Source organism: Narcine bancroftii, chromosome 10 (assembly GCF_036971445.1).
Source record: "Narcine bancroftii isolate sNarBan1 chromosome 10, sNarBan1.hap1, whole genome shotgun sequence".
NCBI classification, from domain to species: Eukaryota; Metazoa; Chordata; class Chondrichthyes; order Torpediniformes; family Narcinidae; genus Narcine; species Narcine bancroftii.
The window spans coordinates 58,083,496-58,109,772 of NC_091478.1; the positions used below are offsets into that span (position 1 = coordinate 58,083,496).

At 45.7% G+C, this 26,277-nt stretch overlaps 1 protein-coding gene and 1 long non-coding RNA gene across 7 annotated transcripts in view; one reads left to right on the forward strand and one right to left on the reverse strand.

Moving 5' to 3' along the window:
• Positions 1-26,277, forward strand: part of LOC138744599 (uncharacterized) — a 46,636-nt gene that overhangs the window by 7,984 nt on the left and 12,375 nt on the right. The window lies entirely within an intron of this gene.
• Positions 1,713-26,277, reverse strand: part of vac14 (vac14 homolog (S. cerevisiae)) — a 416,406-nt gene continuing 391,841 nt past the window's right edge. For 4 of the 6 annotated variants that reach the window (XM_069901003.1, XM_069900996.1, XM_069900997.1 and 1 more), the window contains one exon: positions 1,713-5,206. In XM_069901003.1, coding sequence (XP_069757104.1) covers positions 5,047-5,206 — 160 coding nt within the window. In that variant the 3' untranslated portion in view covers positions 1,713-5,046. The remainder of the gene's footprint in view (positions 5,207-26,277) is intronic. The other 2 variants (XM_069901001.1, XM_069901002.1) reach the window with 2 other exon arrangements.

A 26,277-nucleotide genomic window follows, 5' to 3' on the forward strand; every position in this document is an offset into this window, starting at 1 on the left:
ACCAGTTCCCCATAACGCTCAACTCCCTGACAATACAAAAATTGGATGCGTTCAATGAGACAGCCTCGCCTGCTTCCTTGGGCAGAGATTGACTACTCTCTGGGAGTAGTTTTTCCACATCTCTGGCCAGTTAGCACAATGCTATTACAATGCCAGTAACCTGGGTTCGAATCCACTACTGTCTGTTAGGAGTTTGTCTGCGTGGGTTTTCCCCAGTTTCCTCCGACGTTCCAAAGACATACGGGTTTGGTCGGTTAATCATCTGTATTTGAGTGGTGCAGGCTTGTGGGCTGGAAGGTTCTGTTACTGTTCTGTATCTCTAAATTATATATTTTTAAAAACAAATGAAATTAAATCTATTTTCCTGAATCTTGAGGCTGTGTCCCCCAGTTCTAGTTTCACGTGGCAGTGGAAACAACCTCTCTGCTTCTACCTTATCACATGAAGTCCTCAGCTGTGGCCCCCTCCCCATTTCCCTTTGAAATGTTATGTTTTTAAACTCCACTGAGCATCGTCGCAGGTTACTCAATCTCTCCTCATCATCTAGCCCCCTCGTCTCTGGAATCAACCTGGTGAACCTCTGCACTGCCTCCCAGCTTAGTATATCATTTCTTGAGAGACCAGGATAACACACAATACTCCAGGTGTGGCCTTACCAGGATGATTGCAGTGGAACCTCCCTGCTCTTAAATTCGATCCCTCTGGCAATGAAAGCCAACATCCCATTTATCTTTCTGATTCACTTCTGCACCTGCAAACCAATTCATGCCCAAGCACTTCTGCACAACAGGTTGCTGGCTTACATGGGCACTGATCAAAAGGTGGTTTGGGGAAGGGACCAAACTGCGGTAAATAAGCAGCAATCAAGCAAGATTTGGGTGATCAATTCTTTAGAGCCTCAAAAAATGAAGCAATTGCAAAGATACGTTGTGCACCATTATTTAATTGCTGATTCTGAATGGTGGTTGTGTAGAATAGTCGCTGAACATGATCTAGAGGAGAAATTCGACAGGTTGAGCAGCAAACAAGGCCGCTGATGCTGGAAAACTGGAGCAGCACATCAGGCTGGAGCCCTTCTGGAATAGCGAGAGGGCAGGACTTTATCGATGCCCACAGCGGTGGACATACCAGTTCCTCCACTGATGCTTCTTGACCCGCTGAGTTCCTCCAGCAGATTGTGTTTGCTCCAGATTCCAGAGCCTGTAGTGTATCCAGTTTATTATTGGGATTGCCTGCTTTCTGTCAGACATTATTTCTGGTTTATTTCAAGGTTTAGCAGAACTTTCACTGCATAGCTGAATTCCAAACGGGGAGTTATCTGTCATTTCTCCATTCGAATCTGTTCTACTCCGCTCTCCTCCCAATTTTGTCTGAGAAACTATGAAGGGAATCCGGGTGCATCTTACTTGTAATTTTAGCAACAAAAAGGAAAAAAATCCTCACCACATACTGGGAGTTTAATGGCTGTCTCACCATACGCTCAGGACCTGGGGGGAGGGGGGGGGGGTCACACATGGGGAAATTGGCGCAAAGCTTCTTGGTACAAGAGTGAAACGAGAAAGTCTGCAGACATCGTGTTGTAGTTAATATAGAAACGTGCTGGAGAACTCAGTAGGACTCGCGGCGTCCACACGAGGTAAAGATATAACCAACATTTCAGTCCTTCTTGATATCAATGTGCAGCTTACATGCAGAGTCAAAGTCATAAATGATCTGTGTACAACTCAAATTTATTTAAATTTTAAAATCAAGGGACAAGTTTCCTTGGAAACAAGTTGAACAATGTTGATTCACTGGACTTTACTTACATTCTGAGGCCATGATTAGTTCTTGGCTCTTCTGGGCTTTAATGAGATTTACCACACATTTATAATTCACTTTCAGTGCGTGAAGGCCATAGTGCATCAACTGGCCATTCGGTCTTGAATGTGGTGCAAACCCCTGCCTTCCCTTTTGCTCAGCCCGTTCAGTAATCCCTTCACTGCCACTGGCATCTCCCCTTTCCAAGGGACGTATCACTGCAAGTTCACAGGATGTTGACCCCCCTGCCCTCCCAAAAAATTGTACACCATCAGATTCCTTCCAATGGCTGGAGTACAATCACCACATTGTATTCTTCTTCCTCTCATGAATCTTGGGAGCGGGACACTCCTACATGTGAAGAATAATTGCAGAAACGAATCTCCACTTTTCCTAAGGGACAAATGATCGATGGCATCCGGCCTTGGATGCACCTGCTCAGGGAGGGGTTGGTGCAGTGGATAGTAGAGCAGCCTTCAAAGCGCAGGGGCAGGATCATACTGCTGACCTCCTTTCTGACAGGGGAATAAGTCACATCCAGTTAAATGTTGCACCCACACACGCTGGGAAACTGGTCAGTGGTAAAGGAAAATGAATGTAGGAACGGTTGACCAGAGAATGGGGAGGGGGCCACAGCTGATCATGGGGAATGTGGAGAGCAGTGCAAAGCAGGCAAACTTTGCTCTTGGACTGAAAACCACTGGTTGGTGTTAGTCAGCTAAAATGCAGATGGCTAGTAGCAGTGGCTCGATGTCAACCAACAAGATTGAGGCAAAATGATACCAGGAGCAGTGTTGGCCAAAGAGATGGAGGTCGTGGGACTTTACATTCATTCGGGGCCACTAAACGTTGAAATGCCTTGTGCACTTTCCACTGGAATGCCCCGACTTTGATCAAGTGAATTAAACCGTTTGGTTCCAGTACTGGACAGATCCCAAAATCTGTAAAGTGCACCAGTGAACACACTGAAAATTATGGGCATATACTGAAAGAATGACCACTTTTGTTTGTTTATTTGAGCAAAAAGAAAGACATGAGTGGACCCTGGGCAAAGATGAAATTGTGTAATGCTTCCTGTACTAATGCCATGGTGTTGGGTGGGCTGAGCACAGGGGAGAAGGAAGGAAAAGGAGAGAGAGTTGAGAGAAAGGTTGGGAGGTTGATCACGATGCCAGACCAACCAAATTTTATTGAGCCTCAATCACTTCCAACAGCCTGCAATCATTCAGGTTTTAAACAAATACATAACCTTGGTGGAAATGGTCGACTTCAGTGGGTGCCGGGGACCCACGGAAAGCACTGGCTTGATCGAACATTTGCCCTGGCTAGAAGGCAGCTGTTCTTAAGCACATCAATCCCATGTTGTTGATGGAAGTGGTACCTTGCCTCGAGTGGGAGATGCTGCATAGGCACAATTGCTGCATAATTATTAGCTATTTCCAGTCTCCGGAGAAGTGAACCATGACAAATGGCAGAGTTTGCAAGGAGGAAGCCTTGATATGACAATCCCCTGAACCAAAAACATTTTGTTTTCAAATGGTGCCTTTGCATTCAAAACATTTCTGATTCTAGAGTGGGAGCCAAATGGTCTTGAAGTATGCAGTTTGGGGGGAAAGGACCACTTTGCTTCTGAGGCGATTCAGTCATGCCCCCTGCGACACTTGTTAAATAGGATTTACGCAAAGATCTCCTAAGTCATTGCCAGAGTCAAAATGACGGGCTAAATCCCCTCACAATGTAGCGTGCTGCTCCAATGTTGAGACTGGTTTTGTGCACCGTCTTACGTAACTATCCTCTGGGCATTGCATTCTGCTGGAGAAACATTCCTGCAATGCTTGGGAAACGGATTGCAGTCCTTTGTGTATAAATAGTGTTGTGGTCATGGGTTCACAGGCTTTTTGCTGGAGTTTATAAAATTAGAACAATGCCACTCCCACCCCTCTTCCTCAAATTAGTGGTTTCCATAATGATTCTGTTGTAAAAAAAATTATACCATAAATGAGAACAAAAAACATTTTCTACTTATGGGCATCTAATCCAGCCACTGACTGCAGCCTGTGTTCTGAAATGACCCCACAAGTAAGACCCAGCAATGAGTATATTGAAGAGCATCAAAACGCACACGCCACTGAAGGCCCATGTAAAGCTCCACACAATTTATAAAACAGTGCAAGAATTTCAACATCCAGCAGCTCCCTCAACGTCTGTCATAACAGTGGCCACGGGACACAGAGCTTGATGCAGTCACATTGCAAATCGGTCTTGGGGAAAAAACTGAGTTAAAGTTCGGGACACAAGGTGTGGCGGGAGCTTCAATGGTGCGGCCAGACATGCAACCCGCCCCAGCACCCTTCTGGGAATGTAATATATGACATTATTTAACTGCACTCGGAATGTCTGAGGATTCAGTGTTTGTTTTAAATTGTCTGACCTTTGTGTGGAGGTAATCACTTTGAAAGGGTCCTTCAAACTGGATGGTCAAGTGAACCTGAAAAATCACCCAGTCAGGAACTAAACAGCCAGTGAACAGACCCTGATCACATAATTCACAAATATCACATAATGACACACAGTGAGTATCCTCTGACCACAGTAATGTGGGAACACCTTTCGCACCTTGCCATTGAATGAGATAGATCCAATTTCCTTTGGCTTACAACAATCGTTTCCTGTGAGAGTGCACCAGCATGATCCTGTATTTCTCGCCGTGCGGTCACATGCCATCGGAGACCCAGTAATTGAAGTTCGTTCCTTCCGACCATCACTCTTCTCGGCCTTCACCGAAGGTAAGGTTCCGTCTCTCATTGCCAAACTGGTCAAGAGCCTGGGCACAACTCAGCTCTGCTCGAGTTGCTGTTGACCAGGCTTTACAGGAGAGGCAGAGGACTTACACTGAGTGAGTTCAATCGACAAAATTCCTCCGCTGCCAGATCTTTTCAATTCGTGTGAAATGAGGAAAAGATTGACCTCAACAATGAAGCAAGGGACAGGCAATGTGCAAATGAACGATGAACGAGAAGGAACATAACATGTAGGACATAAGTCTACCTAGGAGGGGGCGGGGAACAGCTCAAACCTCGTGAAATTCCCACCGTAGCATAAATTGATGGGGCAACATCATCTAGACTACAGAGAGTGAATGTCTGAAGTGGTAAAGGAAAAGCATTGTTTGCAGTTGGGAGTGCAACCTGACAAAACAGGCTTCAGGTTTTAGGAAGTCCCCAGTCGAGCGTCCGGTGTCCAGGGTCACAGAGGGTGTTTCCTCTCTAACTGGCCATTGCGACCGGCCCACTGGTGCCTGATCTCTAGGTGTTTGTTCTGCACTTTCTCAAAATGTTGCAGCAGTTCGTCATAGTCAATTTCCGAAGGAACTTGCCGGCTGGAGGGCATGGCCTTCTCACAGGGCCTGTCAATCAAAACACATCCAATCAATGCATGGCGAATATAATGAACACATGCAGGCAGCGACATGAGAGGCGATGGCCCTTTAAATAGAGCAGGACCATCTATTGTCAGTTCTCTGTTCTTAGCCAATTATTTCCAATATTTTCTTGCCAGCTATCTAATTCTTTTCAGGTTATATTATCCTTGACTCAAAAGAGAAATTCAATGAAACATTTGATAATCCTGATCTTCAAAATGCTCAAATGATGGTCCTCAGAATTAATATACCAATGCCCCGTAATGGAAGCAACCTTCCAGAAAGTACTCATTCCAAAACATTTAGAACATTGAACACCACCATCTCATCTATTGATTGGTTCATTAAAACATTGTTATTTTTTGTTAAGCCATAGAACCGTAGAACACCTCAGCACAGAAACAGGTCCTTTGGCCCGTTTAGTCTGGTATTCTGCCTTGTCCCACTGATTTGGATACAGACCACAGCCCCTCCCATTCACGTACCTATCCAAATTTTTCTTACGTCCAAATCGAGCCGGCATCCATCACTTCAGCTGGCAGCGTGTTTTCCAGTCTCTCAACTCTCTGTGTGAAGAAGTTCTCCCTAACGTTCTCATCTTTCTCCTTACCCCATGTTCTTGAGTTCTTCTCTCATTAAACCTCAGTGGGAAAAGCCTGCTTGTGTTTACTCCATTTGTACACCTCTATCAAATCTCTCCTTCCACAATGCTCCAAGGAATAAAGACCTAGCCTGTTTAACCTTCCCCTGTTTCTCACTTCCTCAAGTCCTAGAACATCCTTGCAAGTTGACCAAATCTGCACCAAATACTAATCACTTTGGAAAGCAATGAAGGTAGGGTAACCCTGCTCCAAACGTGCCCTGTGCCACTTGTGTGAATAAACAACTCAGGCTAAAGCCAGAGCCATTAAACAGGCAGAACTACTTTGACATGGATGATGAAATGCTTAGAGCACTTTGAAGGTCTGAGCAGGGTGGGAGAATACTTTCCCCCCTGGTATTTTGACAGACATTGGTGGGATGAGCTTCCTGTTTTTCTTTTTTTGTTTACATTGCCTGGGTCAGAGCAAGCTGTAAGATTGAAGATACTACAGAAGACAAACAAGTGAGTGACAAGGGATGGTGTTGTTTGGTTGCCCTCTGCTACATGGAAGAGGGGTTTGCAAATTGACTCTAGGAAGGGCGCTTTGACTTCTTAGAGGTTGCTGGCATCAGAACGCAATGCAACATGACTGCCTGGCAGCCCTGCGTCACGGAGGCTGCGAGGAGATTTGTCCGTAGCACTTGGCAAGTCCTGGAATGCTCCGCCAGAGGCACTGACCTCTCGCTCGCCACAGACATTTATTTGAGGCGATATCTCAGGAAGCAGCGGACATCATACCAGGACCCACATCAATCTGGTCATAACCTCCTCACTGTTACCTTCAGGCAAAAGGTACAGAAGCCTGAAATCCAGCTCCTCAAGGCTCAAGCACAATTCTTTTCAAACAGCTCTCAGGCTGTTGAATCTCCCCGTATCATATGAATCATAAAACTACCACAAGATCTGTCTCACCACTAACAGACTGTTCCTTTACAAAAGATGCAGGAGGAACAGAGCCAACACCACCAAACGCTGAACAACCAAAGGAACAGCCCACACTGACCCTCCGAGACTCTCATATTTACCAAACAATATTATTTGTATAGATGAATACTTATCCTGCATGGGTATTGTTTGTCTATGTGTGTTATGTCTGGTTGTGTGTCTGTGTGTTTTGCACCGAGGACCGGAGAACACTGTTTTGTCGATTTGTACTTGTACAATCAGATGACAATAAACTTGACTTAACTTTTAGCACTGCTGGCTAAATATGATTATTCATTATTTATTGGTAAGTAATGAATCTGCAGATGCTGGGGAACAGGAACAGTACACCCAAGATGACGGAGGAAGAGGAACAATTCAGGTCTAAGCCTTTCTTCATGGATGCCCAACCATGGACAATGCCTTACCTGCTGAGTTCCGCCAGCACTTCAGTGCAGCATATTATTTAATTGATTTTCTTTTCTTTTTCTTTGATGTTTATTGTCTTTTTTCTCTTTGTGCCATCTTAATCATAATTAAATTGCTTTGAGTGTGCTTTATGTACCTTGGAAGCTGCAGCAAGGAAGGCTTTCGAATGGAAAAACAGGCCTGGGTGGGGTTAAAGGCTGAGGACACAATGAACAGGGCCTCAGTAGACAGACACGCACTCCAGGTTCCGACAATTATTTTGTTTTAAATGATACATCTTGGTAGAAGCTGGTTCCGGCCATTGAAACCCGTGTTGCCCAACTGTATCCAATTAACCTGCCAACAGTTTTTGAAATTGGCCACAGGTTTTTTTCTTTGGTTTTCACTTCCCCCGGGAGCCACATTACCAGCGTAACAGGGCAGAGAGTGGTAGTAAAATCAAAAAGAGCAGTAGCAATAGATAGAAATAGAAAAAGACACAGAGATATAAAGAGAGGGATAGAGAGAGAGATAGAGATAAGGATAGAGAGAGACAGAAAGTGTGAGAGAAAGAGAGGGGGAAAGGAGAGAGGGGTAGAGAGAGAGATATAAAGAGGGTGGGTATTGCAGACAAGGCAGGGGAATGCTCTTCTTGCAGGATGCGGGTTGTCAGGGAAGCCAGCAGTATCCCTGATGACTTCATCTGTGAGAAGTGCATCCAGCTGCAGCTCCTGACAAACTAAGTTAAGGAATTAGAGATTGAGTTGGATGAACTCCACATTATTCAGAAGCAGAGGGGTGATTGATAGGAGTTACAGGGATACTAGGAGGCAGGAGAGGGAATGGGAATAGGCAGGCAATGCAGGGAATCCCCATGGGAGTTCTTCTGAATAACAAGTATACCATTTTGGATATGGTTGAAGGGAGACGACCTACCAGGCTCAAACCACAACAATCTGGCATGGAGTCTGGACCTTGGCTAAGGGAAGGAAGAGAAGAGGCAAGCTGTAATGAGAGGGGATTCCATAATTAGGGGGACAAACAGGAGGTTCTGTGGAAAGATCGAATATTCTAGATGATATGTGGCTTCCCTGGTGCCGGGGTCTGAGATAGCTCAGATCGAGTTCAAGGCATTCTCAGGAGGGAGGGTGAGCACCCAGATGTTGTGCTCCATGTAGGGACGAACGATGTGGGTAGGAGAGTTCAGGGAGTTAGGCACTAGGTTGAAGGACAGGACCTCCAGAGTAGTGATCTCAGGATTGGCCTTCTCTTGGCGGACGAAGATTTATGGAGGGGGTAAATGTCCACGTCAGCTGCAGGCTCGTTTGTGGCTGACAAGTCCGATGCGGGACAGGCAGACACGGTTGCAGCGGTTGCAGGGGAAAATTGGTTGGCTGGGGTTGGGTGTTGGGTTTTTCCTCCTTTGCCTTTTGTCAATGAGGTGGGCTCTGCGGTCTTCTTCAAAGGAGGTTGCTGCCCGCCGAACTGTGAGGCACCAAGATGCACGGTTTGAGGCGATATCAGCCCACTGGCGGTGGTCAATGTGGCAGGCACCAAGAGATTTCTTTAGGCAGTCCTTGTACCTTTTCTTTGGTGCACCTCTGTCACGGTGGCCAGTGGAGAGCTCGCCATATAACACGATCTTGGGAAGGCGATGGTCCTCCATTCTGGAGACGTGACCCACCCAGCGCAGCTGGATCTTCAGCAGCGTGGACTCGATGCTGTTGACCTCTGTCATCTCGAGTACTTCGACGTTAGGGATGAAAGCGCTCCAATGAATGTTGAGGATGGAGCGGAGACAACGCTGGTGGAAGCGTTCTAGGAGCTGTAGGTGATGCTGGTAGAGGACCCATGATTCGGAGCCGAACAGGAGTGTGGGTATGACAACGGCTCTGTATATGCTTATCTTTGTCAGGTTTTTCAGTTGGTTGTTTTTCCAGACTCTTTTGTGTAGTCTTCCAAAGGCGCTATTTGCCTTGGCGAGTCTGTTGTCTATCTCGTTGTCGATCCTTGAATCTGATGAAATGGTGCAGCTGAGATAGGTAAACTGGTTGACCGTTTTGAGTTTTGTGTGCCCGATGGAGATGTGGTGGGGCTGGTAGTTATGGTGGGGAGCTGGCTGATGGAGTACCTCAGTTTTCTTCAGGCTGACTTCCAGGCCAAACATTTTGGCAGTTTCCGCAAAACAGGACGTCAAGCGCTGAAGAGCTGGCTCTGAATGGGCAACTAAAGCGGCATCGTCTGCAAAGAGTAGTTCACGGACAAGTTTCTCTTGTGTCTTGGTGTGAGCTTGCAGGTGCCTCAGATTGAAGAGATCTCAGGATTGGCTTAACACATGGCTAAAGACCTGGTGCAGGAGGGAGGGCTTCAGGTTTCTGGATCATTGGGTTCTCTTCCAGGGAAGGTGGGACCTGTTCTGACGGGATGGTTTGTATCTAAACTGGAGGGGAATTAATATCCTTATGGGAAGGTTTGGTAGTACTGCTCTGGTGGGTTTAAACTAGATTTGCAGGGGGAGGGGAAACCAGAGCAGAAGAGGAGTGGAGGAGGGAAAAGATGATGTTAAAATTGCATGCGAAGTCAATGGGTTGGATGTGGTGAAAATGTTCCCAAGTGCATCTATTTCAATGCAAGGAGAACTGGAGAAAGGTAGATGTGGATTGGCACATGGAATTATGAGATTGTGGCCATTAGTGAAACATGGTTGTGGGGTGGTGGTGGGCTGCCAGGACTGGCAGCTCAATGTTTGGGCTTCCATTGCTTCAGATGCGATAGAACCAGGAGGTGGGGGGAGAATGAAAGGGTAAGAAGTGGCATTGCTCATCAGGGAAAATATCGCAACTGTGCTCAGGCAGTAGAGACCAGAGAGCTCATCTACTGAGGCTATATAGGTGGGGCTGAGGAATAGAAAAGATGTGATCACACTCATGGGGTTGTATTATAGATGGCCCAATAGTCAATGAGAATTGAAGGAGCAAATCTGTAGAGAGATAGCAGACAGCTGCAGGAAGTATAAAATAGATTTGATCGTTCCACATATTGACTGGGACTCCCATACTGTAAAAAGGGCTGGATAGCTTGGAGTATGTCAAATGTGTTCAGGAAAGTTTTCTACATGAACATATAGGGATGACAACTAGAGAGATCTCATATTAGGGAATGAGACGGGACAGGTGACTGAAGTATGTGTAGAAGAACATTTTGGGTCCAGTGATCATAATTATGGAGAAGGATAGGTCTGGGCCTCGGGTTAAGATTGTAAATGAAAGAAAGACCAATTTTTACAAAATGAGAAAGGATCTACAATACGAGGATTGGGATAAGTTGTTTTCGGGCAAGGATGTGCAAGGTAAGAGGAGGACCTTCAAAGGTGAAATTTTGAGACTACAGATTTTGTATGTTCCTGTCAGGATCAAAGGCAAGTTAGAAGGTAGAGGGAACCTTGGTTTTTGAGGAATATTGGGGATCTGGTTCTGGTGTATTACAAGGAGCAAATGAGGTACTTGAAATGCAAGGAAAACCTCAATAAAGAAATCAGGAAGGTTAAAAGAAGACATGAGGTTGCTTGGGCAGACAATGTGAAGGGAAATCCTCAGGGTTTCTACAGGAATATTAAGAGCAAAAGGATAGTAAGGGACAAAGTTCATCCCCTTGAAGATCAGAGTGGTCAGTTTTTGTGGTGGTACACCACTGGCCTACTGCAGGGGCAACCTCTTTACCCGCAGGAGTGTAAGGGGACAGGACAACACCTGACCAGCTGTCAATCAGTCGGCCTGAATGGATCAAGTCCCACCCGGTTGGGGGTCAATCACCCTCCAAGATATAAGCCTGCGCCAGGCCTCACTCAGAGTTGCTGCAGCCACAGCCAGCCTGGCTCTGTGGAAGTCTTTGTGGATTAAAGCCTGTTGTACAGTCTTTATCTTTGTGTGTGTCTGATTCTGGCTAACAGTGCACCACAGTTTTGTATTCATTTTTAATCAGTATTCACTCAGGAAAAAGGCACAGAGTCATGAGAAGTAATGAAAACAAGCAGCGAGGTCATGGAATCTCTACAGATTAAAGAGGAGGAAGTGGTTGCTGTCTTAATAAGGATGGATAAATCCCCAGGGCCTGACAAGATATTCCCTTGGACCTCGAGGAAGACTAGTGTAGAAATTGCAGGGGCTCTGGTAGAAATTTTTAAAATGCCCTTATCCACGGGTGTGGTGCCAGAGGATTTGAGGGTTGCTCATGTTGTTCCTTTGTTTGAAAAAAGCTCCAAAAGTAACCCTGGATATGATAGGCCAGTGGGCCTGATGTCATTTTTAAGTAAATTATTATTAGGTGTTCTATGTGATTGGATATATAATTATTTGGATAGCCAGGAACTGATGAGGGAGAACTAACATGGCTTTGTGTGAGGTAGGTTGTGCTTAACTGATCTTATAGAGCTTTTAGAGGAGGTTTCCAAGAAAGTTGACAAAGGAAAGGTGGTGGATGTTGTCTACATAGACTTCAGTAAGGCCCTTGACAAGGTCCACAAGGGAGGTTAGTCAGGAAGGTTCAGGTGCTAGATATTCATGGTGAAGTAGTGAACTAGTTTCGGCAATGGCTGGACGGGAGAAGCTAGAGAATAGTGGTGGATGATTGCTTCTCAGATTGGAGGCCTGTGACTAATGGTGTGTCTCAAGGATTAGTACTGGGAACATTGTTTGCCATCTATATGAATGATCTGGATGATAATCTGGTAAATTGAATCAGCAAGTTTGTAGGTGACACTAAGATTGGAGATGTTGTGGACAGTGAAGAAGGTTTTCAAAGCTTGCAGAGGGATCTGGACCAGCTGGTAAAATGAGCTGAAAAATAGCAGATGGAATTTAATGTAGACAAGTGTGAGGTGTTGCATTTTGGAAGGAAAAAAACAAATAGGACAAACACGGTTAATGGTAGGGCGCTGGGGGTTGGGGTGGGGGGGTGGGTGGGGTGGGGGTGGTAGAGCAGACGATCTGGGAATACAGATATATTACTACTTGAAAGTGATGTCACAAGTGGATAGGGTTGTAAGGTGAGCTTTTGGCATATTGGCCTTCATAAATCAAAGTACTGTGTACAGGAGTTGGGATGTTATGTAAAAGTTTATAAGACATTGGTTAGGCCAAATTTGGAGTATTATGTACAGTTTTGTTCATCTAACTACAGGAAAGCTATCAATAAGATAGAAAGAGTGCAGAGAAGATTTACTAGGATGTTGCCCAGACTTCAGGAACTGAGTTACAGGGAAAGGTTAAACAGGTTATGACTTTATTCCCTGGAGCATAGAAGAATGAGGGGAGATTTGATAAAGGTATTTAAAATTATGAAAGGGGTAGACAGAGTAGATAGGGTTTTTCCACTGAGGGTAGGTGAGATACAAACCAGAGGACATGGGTTAAGGGTGAAAGGGGAAAATTTTAGAGGGAACATAAGGGGGAACTTCTTTACACAGAGAGTGGAGGGAGTGTGGAATGAACTGCCAGCTGAAGTGGTGAATGCGGGATCAATTTTAACATTTAAGAACTTGGACAGGTACATGGATGGGAGAGGTATGGAGGGCTATGGACTGAGTGCAGGTCAGTGGGACTAGGCAAAAAAAATGGTTTGGCACAGACTAGAGGGGCCGAGGTGACCTGTTTCTGTGCTGTAATTGTTCTATAATTCTAAGGTTTCTGGAGAGTGGGAGGAAACCGGATCACTCAGAAAATAACCCACGCAAGTCAAGGGGAAAATGTAAAATCTCCTTATAGACAGTGGGGAATTTGAACCCGGATCGCTGGTGCCAATAATAGCATTGCGTTGACTGCACTGTCTCACCGGATGCTCCTCAACAGGTGTCAAAAATCCATGCCCCAACCCAAAACGTTGTGTCCCTTTCCCTGTAGTGATGTTGTCTGACCTGTTGAGTCACTCCAGCTTCTGACTGAACTAGCATGCAAAATTCAGTTTTCTGGAACCACTTAGTTCCACACCTCACTTCAGCCTTCCTCCAAAGAGGGACAACCCTGTTGGACTCCAGAGATAAATAGAGGGAAGGTTGCTGGTTGTAGAGGTACTGGCCAAGTTCCAGTCATCTTCAGTCACCAATGACCTGCATGATAAGGTTAGAAGTGACCATGTTGGCTCATCATGATGTAAGTGCTCTCTTCACAGACAACTTCACGAAATGAAACAAGTAATGAGGACACAAGACTTGGAAGACACTCAGGCTTGGCCAGATAAATGGGAACTGATGCTTGTGTAAAAGAAGAGCCAAGTGGCCATCAAGAAAGGAGCTCACATCCTTCCCTGGATAACCAGCACAAAGCTCCCAATTAGCCACCTGGGAGTCAACACTCACCAGGGATTTAAGTGAATCAGCTACCAAAGTGCAGTGGCTCACCAGGAGATTGGAGGCTGGGCATCACGGGCTGAACGAATGGAGTTCAGAATATCTTACAAACTTCCCTCCCCCGTCCATCTGCATCGCCCGCTGCCTGGGAAAGGCAGCTGCTATGTGGAAGGACACATTCCACCCTCTTGGTGCTGATTGATCTTCCTCTGAAGATCGGTGCAGTTTACACTCTTGTATGATTGCTAGAGATGACCTAAGGGTCTGCTCACAGAAGAACAAACTGACTGTACAATATAGAGAGAATTTGAAAAATCAATAAAGTGGACAAGTGCGAGTCCTTAAATGAGTCCCTAATTGAGTTTGTCATTGAGAAATCTGATGGTGGAGGGGAAGCAGCTGTTCCTGAACCTGGGGGTGTGAGTCTTGTGGCACCTGAATCTCTTTCCTGATGGCAGCAGCGAGAACAGAGCGTGTACTGGGTGGTGTGGATCCTTGATTATCGGCAGCATTCCCTGTAGCTGTTCTCGATGGTTTTTGCCTGTGATGCCTTGGGCTGCGTCCACTACCTTTTGCAGGGCTTGATGCTCGGGTTCATTGGTGTCCCCATACCAGATTGTGATGCACCCAGTTAGCACATGCTCCACACCTCTTGTTGTGATGTAAACTCCCATCTTTCCATCATCTACAGAGCACAAGTCAAGAGTGTGAGGTAATGTCCTTCAGCTGTCTGATGATTGTGGCTCCAAGAGCACTCAAAATCCAGCTCACAACATTCTACCTGATTGTTACACCTCCTTATCCCCATGCGCCCTTGCTGCAGTGTACATGACTGACACTGCAACAATTCATCAAGCCTCTGTCACTTAGCCTTACAACTCCCTTGGTCTCCACCGTGGATGAGAAAGGAAGATGGAGACATCTCTCCCTTTCCTGACCTGGGGCACTTTCGACATCACTGATGAAGGGCTCAGGCCTGAATTGTTGACCGTCTTTCACTTCCTCTGGATGGTGCGTGACCTGGCGAATTTCTCCTGCTCTCTTCTGCGCTGCGCTCGACATCAGCATTTTGTTTACTTGAATTATGGTGGATGGAATAGGGGAGTGGGAATTCTCGTGCTTGAGTGGCCCTCCTTATCCTTGTGGTGAAGGAATTCTAAACCATGCAGTGAAATGGGAAGGGGTAAAGAGAAAGTAGCAACTTTACTCCAGGCCCTCAGCTGAAACTTTGCATGTCTGAGAGATTGAAAGTACTATATTGTTGGTGGCGCAGATGGCAGAGGGGCTGCCTCACAGTGTCAGGGACGCGGTTTGATCCTGACCTTAGGTGCTGCCAATTTGAAGTTTGTACCTTCTCCCGATGAATGCACAGCTTTCTTGCAAAATCCCAAATTGTGCAGGTGAGGAGTAGAATCCAGGGTGGGATTGATGACAATGTGGGAGCAGTGCAAATGGGTGCATGATGGTTGGTGTGGTCTCAATGGGCTGAAGGGCCAGACACCAGAAACCCTGGCAAATTTCAACAGAGTTGTGGTGGAAAATGTGCTGATTGGTTGCATCACACTCTGGTATGGGGACACCAATACCCCTGAGTGTAAAGCCCTTCAACAGGTAGTGGACACAGCCCAGGACATCACAGGCAAAACCCTCCGCACTACCGAGAATATCTACATGGAGTGGGACTGTCGGAGAGCAGCAGCAATCATTAAGGATCCACACCACCCAACACTGTTCTCACTGATGCCATCAGGAAAGAGGTATTGGTGACCACAGACTCGCACCCCTAGGTTCAGGGACAGCTGCTCCCCCTCCACCATCAGACTCCTCAATAACAAACTCAGTCAGGTACTCATTTAAGGACACGCACTTGTGCACTTTATTAATTTTCTTGCATTACCAATTCCTGTTGTGCCCACAGAAAAAAGAAATCTCAGGGTTGTATGTGATGTCATAGAACATAGAAAAATACAGTGCCATACAGACCCTTCGGCCCTCATGTTGTGCTGACACATATATCCCTTCCTTTAAAAAAAGTACTCTTTGTGCACTCTGACAATAAATCTGAAAGGTATTACAGCACCAGTGACCCAGGTTTGAATCCGCACCTATTTCTAAGGAGGTTGCACCTTTTCCCCATGACCTCCGGGTGCTCCGGTTTCCTCCCACATTCTAAACACCTACATGGTTGGAAGGTTAATGGTTAAATGGGTCCTTAACCATGTTGGATCTCTAAATCAAATTAAATTACATTACCGTGCTGTATCTGAGAAAAGTGTGTATTTATAGGTCACCTTTCACCTGGGGGGGTCTGACACCTTTTCCAGTCAATGAGTTACATTCCAATTATTGTCACACTAAGAATTTACAAACTCTTGCCTTAGTCCTGCTGTCCAGATAATGCACTGATTCTTTTCTTACAATGAAGAATAAGGATTAAAAGTTAGCCTGTAAAATAGTGCGGGGGTGGAGGATTCTCTTTCCCCAGTAACAATGGCGATTCAGGTTAAATGGAGCGAGAATGACAACCAAAATGGGCAAGTCAAAGGAGATGATTGTCGACTTCAGGAGGATGAAGGTTGATCACTTTCCACTGCACATCAACGGCTTCTTCATGGAGAGCACCAAGTTCCATGGTGTATATATACTGGAAGACCTATCCTGGAGCTCTAACAGGAAGGCACAACAGTGCCAACACTTCCTAAGAAGGTTAAGGAGGGCAAGGCCATAGACCCCCATCTTGACAACATTGTACAGGAGTATAATTGAGAGTGTCCTGTCTGGCTTTATTACTGTATGGTTATGGTAGCTGCAAAGTATCTGAAGGCCAAAATGTTTGAGAATTTCACTGGGATCTCCCTTTCCTCTGTTGACGACATTCACCGGAATGTTGCTTAAAGAGGGGCCAAAGAATTATTAAAGATCCCCACCATCCATCACACAGGATCTTGGACCCATGACCATCAGGAAGAAGGTACAGGAGCATCAAAATCAGGACGGGCAGGCTAGGAAACAGCTTCCATCCACAGGCTGCGAGATTGATGATCGGTATCATGTAACCTTGGGTCTCTTATAATGAAGTAAATAATTTATTCCAAAATATTTATTTTATATTCTATTTTTATGTATATATATATATGATTATGTGCTGTGTACTGTGTGTGCACACTGTGGTCTGGAGCAGCACTGTCGTCTGGTTGTAATAAACTAGGGTTTAAATTTGAACTGAGCTGAGGGATGTGAAAAAGTTATTAGCATTGTACAGGAGCCAGACAGGAGTAAGTTGTTGAGGTATAAATGCTAAGGTCTGCTTCTGCTAATTGACAGAATGCTGAGGTCTCCAGTGAAACATCAAAGTTCCACACAGCCCAGTAGGTTCCAGGCAAACAGTTTCTGCTGAAGAGGAACAGCCTGTTCTTTGAGATGGTAGCCTTGTGACCCACACCATTTTAAGTCAATAACCTCTGGAGCAGCAATGTTTCCGAACAGCCTGTGAGGACGCGGGTCAATGTCAGTGTTTAAAGTGAACTTGGGCATCTGCACGATCATTCAGGAGCTTGACCGCCCCCCAGGGTCATCCGATGACTTCAAGCAAACTTCACTGGTGTCTCTAGATTCCTCTGTCCCTTCCTCAGATTGCAGATGTTTAACCCCCTGATGGATGAATGAAATGCTCTCAAACTAGAAGCAGAGCCTGGTCGGAAACAAAGTGTGGCAGGGAGAAGGCTGGCTGCACAATTCTGACGTTGGAAGCTTATTGTCATGCACACCAGTACAGATGCACCGAGATTTTTCCTTGCTGCAGCTCCACAGGTTCGTAAGGAAATGCCGGCCGGTGGCCTCAGTTGCTTACATTACCACAACATATCATGTGGTAGAAAATGGGATCATAAATATAAAAGCCAGTGCAACAAAAAAATGAGAGGATGCCACTCTGAAACAAGCCCACATTTGAAAACTCCAGCCTCTCCCTTCTCGCCCATCACTGACAATTTTGTACACTTCGAGTGGCAGCATTTCAAAAGGAAAAGCACTCAAATTTAATGGCGAAACCACCTGCATTGGAAAATCAGCTCTGATCTCAGAAATGCAATGAGCTGCATGCCCCGACGCTAAACAAGTTATAAGTTGCCATCTCCTATTCAACTTCTCTCCTCCTGAAGCTCTTTCTCTTGTTAGGAAACTGGCCAATGTATTTTTCATTTTAACCAATGGGATCGATGGATCTTACACCTTAACCAAGTGAAACTTTTCAGGTTGTGGATAGTTCAGTGACTGCCAGGACAGCATTTCATAATTTCACATGTTAACTGGCAGCAGGCTTACTATTCCTCTCTCGATACCAAGATTCGATTCCTTTATTGTCATGTAATAGAACAGAACATGCAATATTACACAAAACTGCCTTCTACCTGCTGTAAGGCAGAGTCACCATTAGTATCGCCCTGCGTTCCTTACCACAAGAGAGAAAGACAAGCAAAAGAGAGTCCCTTCAGAGTCATTGAGCGTCTGTCCGTGGATTCGCCTCCAGCGCTCTCACAGCTTCTGCAGCCACACAGACTCCTGCTCAATCCATCGGCAACCCAAGCACCAGATCCAAACCTCCGACCCATCAGGAAGCTCTAAGTCCTTCAGGAGCCCTTCTTTCCCTCAGCACCCTCCAATACCTGGTTCACATGAGCAGGTCTTCAGCAGCCTGCAGCCCACATCACCTGCAGCCCATGTGTGTCCCTTGACCACATCACCTGCAGACTATGCGAGTCCATCAGCCGCTGAGCCCCTAGCTGGTCCACAGCCGTGGCCACCATCCCGTAGGGGCATCTCCTCGTTTCTGGTGCCCTGCATCAGTCTACTGCTCCCCGAGTCTGCAACCCCTCATGGCTGTTGTTGAGCACAGGCATCTTGGCCACAGACCACATGGTTGCAAGATTTTAAAATAAATAAGATAGTCGGCTCCTTTAACAGCTGTTTAAAGGCCTGTACGGAATCGTCAGCATTAGGACTGGGCAGTTGCACCCTTCAGAGCAGTGCTGTGTCTCCGCTCTCCAGGGTCTGTGCAAGTGCCGGTGTTGCCTCACAGCAGCTCCAGCAGCACCACCATTTTGACCATGGTCAACTGAGTTACCCATGTCACCCTGGCTCACATAATCCTCACTTTACTAAGACTAGGAGTTATAACACCTGAGGAAGTCTTGTTGAAGGGTTCTGGTTGAAAATGTCAACTCAAACTGCTAAGTTCCTCCCAGCAGATCGCTTTTTGCTGCAGATTCCAGGATCTGCCAGTCTCTCATGTGTCTTCACTTTAGTCCATCCCTTCCCCAGCAGGTCAGAATTGTGCATCCTAAATATAGGCCTGGGCAAATTCCAAATCTCTTCCATTCAGTGTACCTGGATTTAATCGAACACTTTGAGAGTTCACTTCGCAGGGCCCCATCCATTTAAACTGTCCTGGAGTTGAAGATTGTGAAGTGTTTGGGGGTTTGGAGTCCATCCAATGCAATGGTTCTCAACTCTTTTCTTTCCACTCACATACCACTTAAGTATACCCTATGCCGTAGGTGCTCTGTGATTAGTAAGGGATTGCTTGAAATAAAAAGTTTGAAACCCACAGTTTTAATTGTCCCTAATTGACTCATTATGTGCACGGTTTCAGAACTCCAAAGGAAATGGGCCAATGAGAATTTTTCTCAAGCAAAATATTTCAGTAACAATTGGGTCTAAGGCAGTGGTTCTCAACCTTCCCTTCCCACTCACGTCCCACCTTAAGCAATCCCTTACTAATCACAGAGCACTGATGGCATAGGGATTACTTAAAGTGGTCTGTGAGGAAAGAAAAAGGTTGAGAACCACTGGTCTAATGACACCTCAGTCAGAGCTGACCACCCCAACTTCACACAGTTCTTGTCTCATGTTGAAATAAAAACACAAAGCTGGAGAAACTCAGCAGATCAAACAGTGTGTGCATTTATAGCAAAGATAAAGATACACGACCAAGGATTCGGAGCTCAAGCCTGAAACTCTGATTATGTATCTTTATGTTTGCTATATAAAGTACACTGGCCTCCTGAATTTCTCCAGCATTGAGTCTTTACTTCAACCATGGCGTCTGCAGACTTTCGTCTTGTCTGTTGTTGCAGTCTGATGGGATATAGTGGCATATCATTCTCAGGACACTGTGTAAGGCAGTTGGGACTGTTCACAGTGAATGACCTTTCCCCAGTGGAGACAATTCCAGAACCAGAGGTCATAGGTTTAAGGTGAGAGGGAAGAGGCAGACCTGATGGGCAACTTTCTCACTCAGAGGATGGTCCATATCTGGAATGAGCTGCCAGAGGAAAATATTGAAGTGGGAACAATTATAATGTTCAAAAGACTTTTGAAGATAATGTGGATAGGAAGGGCTTCAAGGTCAAGGACCACATGCAGGCGAGCACCACCAGCTCAGAATGGTCAGCAGGGATGAGTAGGGTGGAAGGGCCTGTTCCATGTTGATTGACTGAGATGAGGAGACATGTTTTTACTCAGAGGGTGGTGAACCCGTTGAGTTCATTACCACCAAAGGCTGGTGAGACCAGGTGGCTGAAAAGGAATAAAGTTCCAGAAGCAAAAGAGAGAAAGTGGGAATGTGACATTGAAAGGAGGGAATTCGTCTTGATGGGATTGAATGGCGGAGCAGGCATGAAGGTTAAGCAGCCTTCTCCCATCTTGTTCTCGACGTTCTTTAGCTTAGAGGGTTTGATTTCATGCATTGAAACATGATGCTCACAGGATGCCTTGCAGCTTGCCTGGTGTTGGTGACAAAAAGGTGAGATTGTAGCGGCGCTATGGCTGCTCCACAACTCCCAGGAGGCATTGAATCGGCTAAGTGACGTGATGATGTCAGCACATGTCAGGTGTGTGATTCTGGCTTTTAAAAGTTTGCGTGGGTTACGAAGAGTATATCTGTTTGATTCACTCTAAAAATACTTGTGTGGTTATTTCATTGTGATTACGGTGGCCACTATTGGTGACCTCGACGTGACCTGAACACGCAGCCTTCTGGCCACAAGATCCCCTTTCCAATACAATATCAAGATCTATTTCAGTTTTAACCTGCTGTTGGGTTCTGTCCGTGTCTGTTAGAAGCACCTTGCTGCTGCCCAGGACTGACGTGGTGGGGGAGGCTAGGCATGACCCAGAGAAGAAAGGGCAGCAGTGACAGCCGGGCTGGACGGGACAGCTCAGGCCCCCTGTCAAAGGACACTGTAGTAGCAGGGGAGTGCCAACTCAGAAGCTGGAGACCCAATGCTGTGGGTGGCTGGAAGTACTGCATCATCTTGGAAGATGGCCCAAATACCCGGGTGCTCCCACTGGGCAAGGCACTGTCATCCCCATACTGTGAACATTATGTTGCCAGGGATTCATTCATTGCAGTTTGAGTGCTGTGCATGCAAAGCATAATTGGGATGTAGAAAAATGCTGCAGTGTCTTGCTATAATAAACTGTTTATACAGAGTAAACAAATGCCATGGAACGATCTTCCAAACCCTGCTGGGCCTCATACAGACATCCACTGAGTGAACCAGAGTACAATGCTCCCGTTCCATCATTCACAGAGCTGTGACCTGCACCTTCTTCCCCCACAACGGCCTTGCTAAAACTGCAGAGGGGTCTCTGTAGGAATTACAATGATGTTAGATCCTGCTGGTCCATATCACAATAGATCCCTGCACACCCCAACTGATCCCTGGGCCGTTGGTTTCAAAGAATGACATGTCCTCTCGACAGTCAAAGTCAAACAATGTGGGGGGGGGGGGGGGGGACGACACTCCATTCATGGTCTCAACATGTCCACAAGCACTCTGCAATCCATGAAACACTTCAAAAAGGCAGGTTTCCTGTTGAAGGAAGCCAGATCATGCTTAATCTCTTGAAGAGGGATTTGAATCCCAAGACTTTGCCTCTGAGGGATGTAACCCATTGAACCACAGACCACACAGAATAAAGCCTGGACCTACAAGACTTTTGTACCCCTTCATTGTGTGAATATATACACTCGCAGATTGCAGCAGTTGTATACACCAACGACCAATGGAATATCATAAGAATTTGGGTGGTTTGTGGGTGGGAAGGTTGAGAATCACTGCTCTAGATCCAATTCTTTACTGAAATATTTTGCTTGAGAAAAATTGTCATTGGCCCATTTCCTTTGGAGTTATGAATCCATGCACATAACGAGTACAAAAATACAATAATAAAATTAAGCTCAGCTAAGGATCTCTATCAAGGGGGATAAAGGAGCACAGTAAAAACAGAAATACTCATCAGGTGATGCAGCATTCATAGGAGGTAAAGATATATAACCAATGTTTTGGGCCTGAACCCTTCCTCAAGGTATGAGTGAAAAGCAGACAGGCATCTGAACTAAAAGGGTGGGGAGAAAGGAAGAGAGGGCAGGGGGAGGAGTACAGACCAACAGACAGAAGGTGTTAATTGGATGTGGATAGGAGGCCAGGAGAGGAAAAGTGAGAATTGATCAGGGGAGAAGGTGGCTCTGAATAGAGAGCTGGAGGAAAGGAAACAGAGGGAAAAGGAGAGACAGAGCTAGGGGAAAAGGGCTATATGTAGGGGGTGGGGGCGGAGAGGGGTAATGTAAACCGGAGGTGGAATACGAGGTTTTATTCCTTCAATCTGCAGGTGGTCTCAGTCTGGCAGTGCATGTGAACAGGGAGAGATGCATCAGCATGGGGATGGAGCAGGGAAATGAAATGGGTGGCTACTGGGAGATCCCTGCTATTGTGGCATCCAGAGCTGAGGTGCTCAATGAAGCTGATCTCCCAGTCTGTGTCTAGTGCCTTTGACGCAGAGGAGACCACAATGGGAGCAGTGGATGACTCCAAGTGAATGTGGAGTGCACTGGAAGCACAGGGAGTAACCGGGCTTGCAGCTGGACAGAGTTATGACGATCAGAGAGCTCTCCACCAAAAGTTCCTTCTTTTTTTTTCTTTCAAAAGTTCCTTCTTCAAGGGGGGCCAAAAAGCTTTTGGCAGCATTTCACAGAACAAAAAGGGATGCCAAGCCATGCAAGGAGTTTAGTCAACCAGAGATAGGAAGGAAAAGAAGTATAAACATTTGGGAAAACAATGCAAGGTTTAGGCTCAATGTCTAATGATGGAGCAACAAAACGGTGAGGAGGCACAAGAGATGACAATATTAGCCCCTTTTACACAGCCTCTTCAAGGCAGGAATGAGGCGCCTCCATTGCGCCATGCCATTCTGTGTAAAAGGTACAAACACAGAATTGGGTCATTTCAGTCGCACCTTTTAGCCGGCAGTGGCCAAATTACATGATGCCGCCGTTGTCTGGTTCTGTGTAAAAAGAGCAAAGCCGGCTTAACGACGGGTCTTCTTTCCGGCAGGATTGCGGGATCTCTGTGCATAAAGGCCGAATGAGAGGAGGGAGGTCACGGGCTGGGCAAAAGCATGACCACTGCAATTAGAATTTCAAAATGGTCGCTTCAATACATCAAGGATGCAGATGCTTTGGAGGGAGCGCAAAGGATATTTACCAGGATGTTGGCTGAGTTGGAGCACATTTCATATGAAGCAAGTCTGACAGAGCTAGGGGGTTTTCTCTTTGGAGTTGCAAAGGACAAGAGGTGACTTAATAGAGATATACAAGATTAAGAGGGGCTGAGACAGGGTGGACAGCCCGCACCTTCTTCCTGGGGTGACAATAGAGGACATCTGTTTCAGGTGAGTGGAGCAAAGTTTAGGGGAGACATCAGAGGCAAGCCTTTTACACCGAGAGTGAGGGCTCGTACAATAAGGACATTCAAGAGACTCTTTAGATAGGCACATAGAAGATTATAGGTGTGAGGTAGGGAAGTGTTGTAGGTTTCTATAGGACAGCACAACACTGTGGGCAGAAGTGCCTGTTCTGCGCCGTAATGTTCGATGATCTAAAGTGCTGCTGCTGAACTGGGGGCTAACGTAGGTCAGCAAGCACAAGGGTGATGAAACTCGATGATGGTCAGTTGTCTGGCAGCAGATGTTTGGATGAGATCCATTGGGTGGAGGCAGAGTGAGGCGGGTTGGCCAGGAGCACCATGGAATGATCAAACCCAGAGATGAGAATGACTTTTTCAGGAGCCCAGATGAGCTGGGTCCGGGGTGGAACAGAGCGACAGCACAGAGCTGGTGGTTGGCACAGGCACGTGGTCTGAAGCCCAGTGTGGATATGTGGCAGAATGGTTCTGCTAACTTTGTTTGAAGGTATGTAGATCTCACAACCATAAACAGAAAGTACGGTCATTTGTCTGCCAACCTTACACTCTCCCACAAGTACCCAACTCATCTGATCACTGAGGAGAGATCCAGGATGGAATTAAACCAACTTCAGAGGAACAATACCTTGGTTATGTACTCCTCCATGCTCCTGGGAAGGGACCAGCACTGGGACACAGCAGTTGTATAGCCCTTTGATCAGTTACTGAGAATTTCACAACACGTTCCAGTGAAGTTTTTGAGGCTGGCTACTGTCCTGGGATTTCTTCCAGCACTCTTAATTGTTTATAATTGCACGTTCAGATAAAAAAGAGCAGCATTCCAATGTAACAAACCATTTCCAACTTCCTGAATCCTTGTTCCAAGGAGAACACTGCAGGGATAAAACAAACCCCAAGTACCTTCCCAAAATCTTACTTCAATCACTTTGAATAACTATCAAAATTACAGCCAGCAGCCTCAACAAATTCTAAAATTAAAGCCCCTTGGGCACAACAAGTAATTTTTCAAATTGTTGTGAAAGCGCAGACAATGTGGATAATTGAATGAGAGCAGATCAGAAGCACATCTTGTCCCCAGGTCTTCCGATCCAAGTATCTATGCCTGCCTTGAATATAACCGAGAAAGTAATCCCGAAAATGGAAGGCAGTCACATTGGCATTTATGTAGTGCCGATCTCAGCCATTTCAGAAAATTCCAAAGCATTTTACAGTATATTTGACTTGCAGAAACCATGACAACCAGTTTGCAAGCTCTGAACCGTGTCATGGATAAAATGATTTGTTGAAGGAATCAATGTGACCATAACAATGGTGATATCTGCAAGATAAAGGGTTAAGGTTTGATCAATTAAATCAATTGCTCTTTAAAATTACCTATATGCATAGCTTGTGCAAATGTACTGCAATGTATTGGATCTGTTCCACCAGGCCAACCTTTAGCTGATTATTTTCACGGTGATTCAACAGAACCAAGCCTTGACCTCAAGATAATGCTGCATCATCCCTTATATCCATGTGAGGTAACAAGCAGAACACTTTACTAACTCTTATGGTCACCAGCACTTCCCTCTGTGCTGCTCTGGAATGCAAGGTTATTTTCTAGACCCTGCACAAGGTCTTTGCAACATTATACCCTCACTTTTTGACTTACTGTAACTTGCGTTTTATTGTTTCACTACCTGCTATACTTAATGTATGGGCTGACCTGCCTGGATAGCATGCTTTTCACCATACCTCAGCATGTGTGACAATAAGAAAATCAATTCAAACCACCTGAGAGGGGCATTTGAATAGTGGTACACAAGAACATTTGGAGATCTCAGGGTGTAGCACTCAAAAGTGCGGGAGAAACTGAGCAGGTCACACAACATACACAGGAAGTAAAAGGCTTGAGCCGTTTGTCAGGTTCGATCTAATTTAAGGCATGCCAACTGAGCATCCATATACTCTGGCCTTGACAGCAAATCGTCACAACTTCTACTGTTACCTTCAGTGATTCTACATGTTAGTCTAAGCAAGGCAACCTGCCTTGAAGTGATTTTTAATGAGGGATCTGGCGACTGGTCATCAGTTTGAATTATTCACTCTTTCTTGACCCACAGATGCGACTAGATCTGCTGAACATTTCTAATAGAGCAGACTTTCTGCCTCAGCACCTTTTGGCTTTACCATGTGTTATTAACTCAAACTTTTCTGAAACCTCCCCTATGCCAAGGTGCCAATGGTCTATCTATAAGACAACTTTCTTATACCCATGCTTAGCTGCTCCGAGCTTACTCAAATACCCCCAAAGTTCTTGCCAACACTGTTCCCATGATTAACTTCATTTACAGATGATCTGTCATACATAATCGCTCTTGTAATCAACACTACTGTAGCCTTTCCTTGTGTTCTTCCCTTTCCCCCATTAAAAATTACAATATCTCTCTAAGCCGTGAGCTCTGATGAAGGATTGTTAACCTGAAATGTTAACTATTTCCTTATCTGTGGGCTTTGCTGGAACTGCTGATTAGCGCCAACACTAAGTTACGTGGTATTATGTATTATGGGGCAGGTGAGCAAAACACAGTTACAGTTCCAGCAAACCTGGGATCAAATCTGATGCTGACTGTAAAGAATTTGTGCGTTCTCCGCACGTCAGCGTGGGCTTCCTCCCACCCTTCAAAATGTATGGGGTTTGTAGGCTAATCGTTGTATTTTGGGGGACATGGGCTTGTGAGCTGGAAGGGTCTATTATGGTGCGGCACGTCTAAATTAAAAAAAATTCAAATATGTACCTTAAACAATCAAGCACATCCACTGTATTTGAAAAAAATACCTACATCGTCTCTTCTCATAGTACAAACCCCTCATAGAACAAATCCCTAGAGAACACCAGAGGACAGAAAAAGGTCCCCGTGACCCATCCCATCTGGCCAAACTATTATTTTGCCTGTCCCTAATGACCTGCACCTGCATCTGAGAAATCTATTTC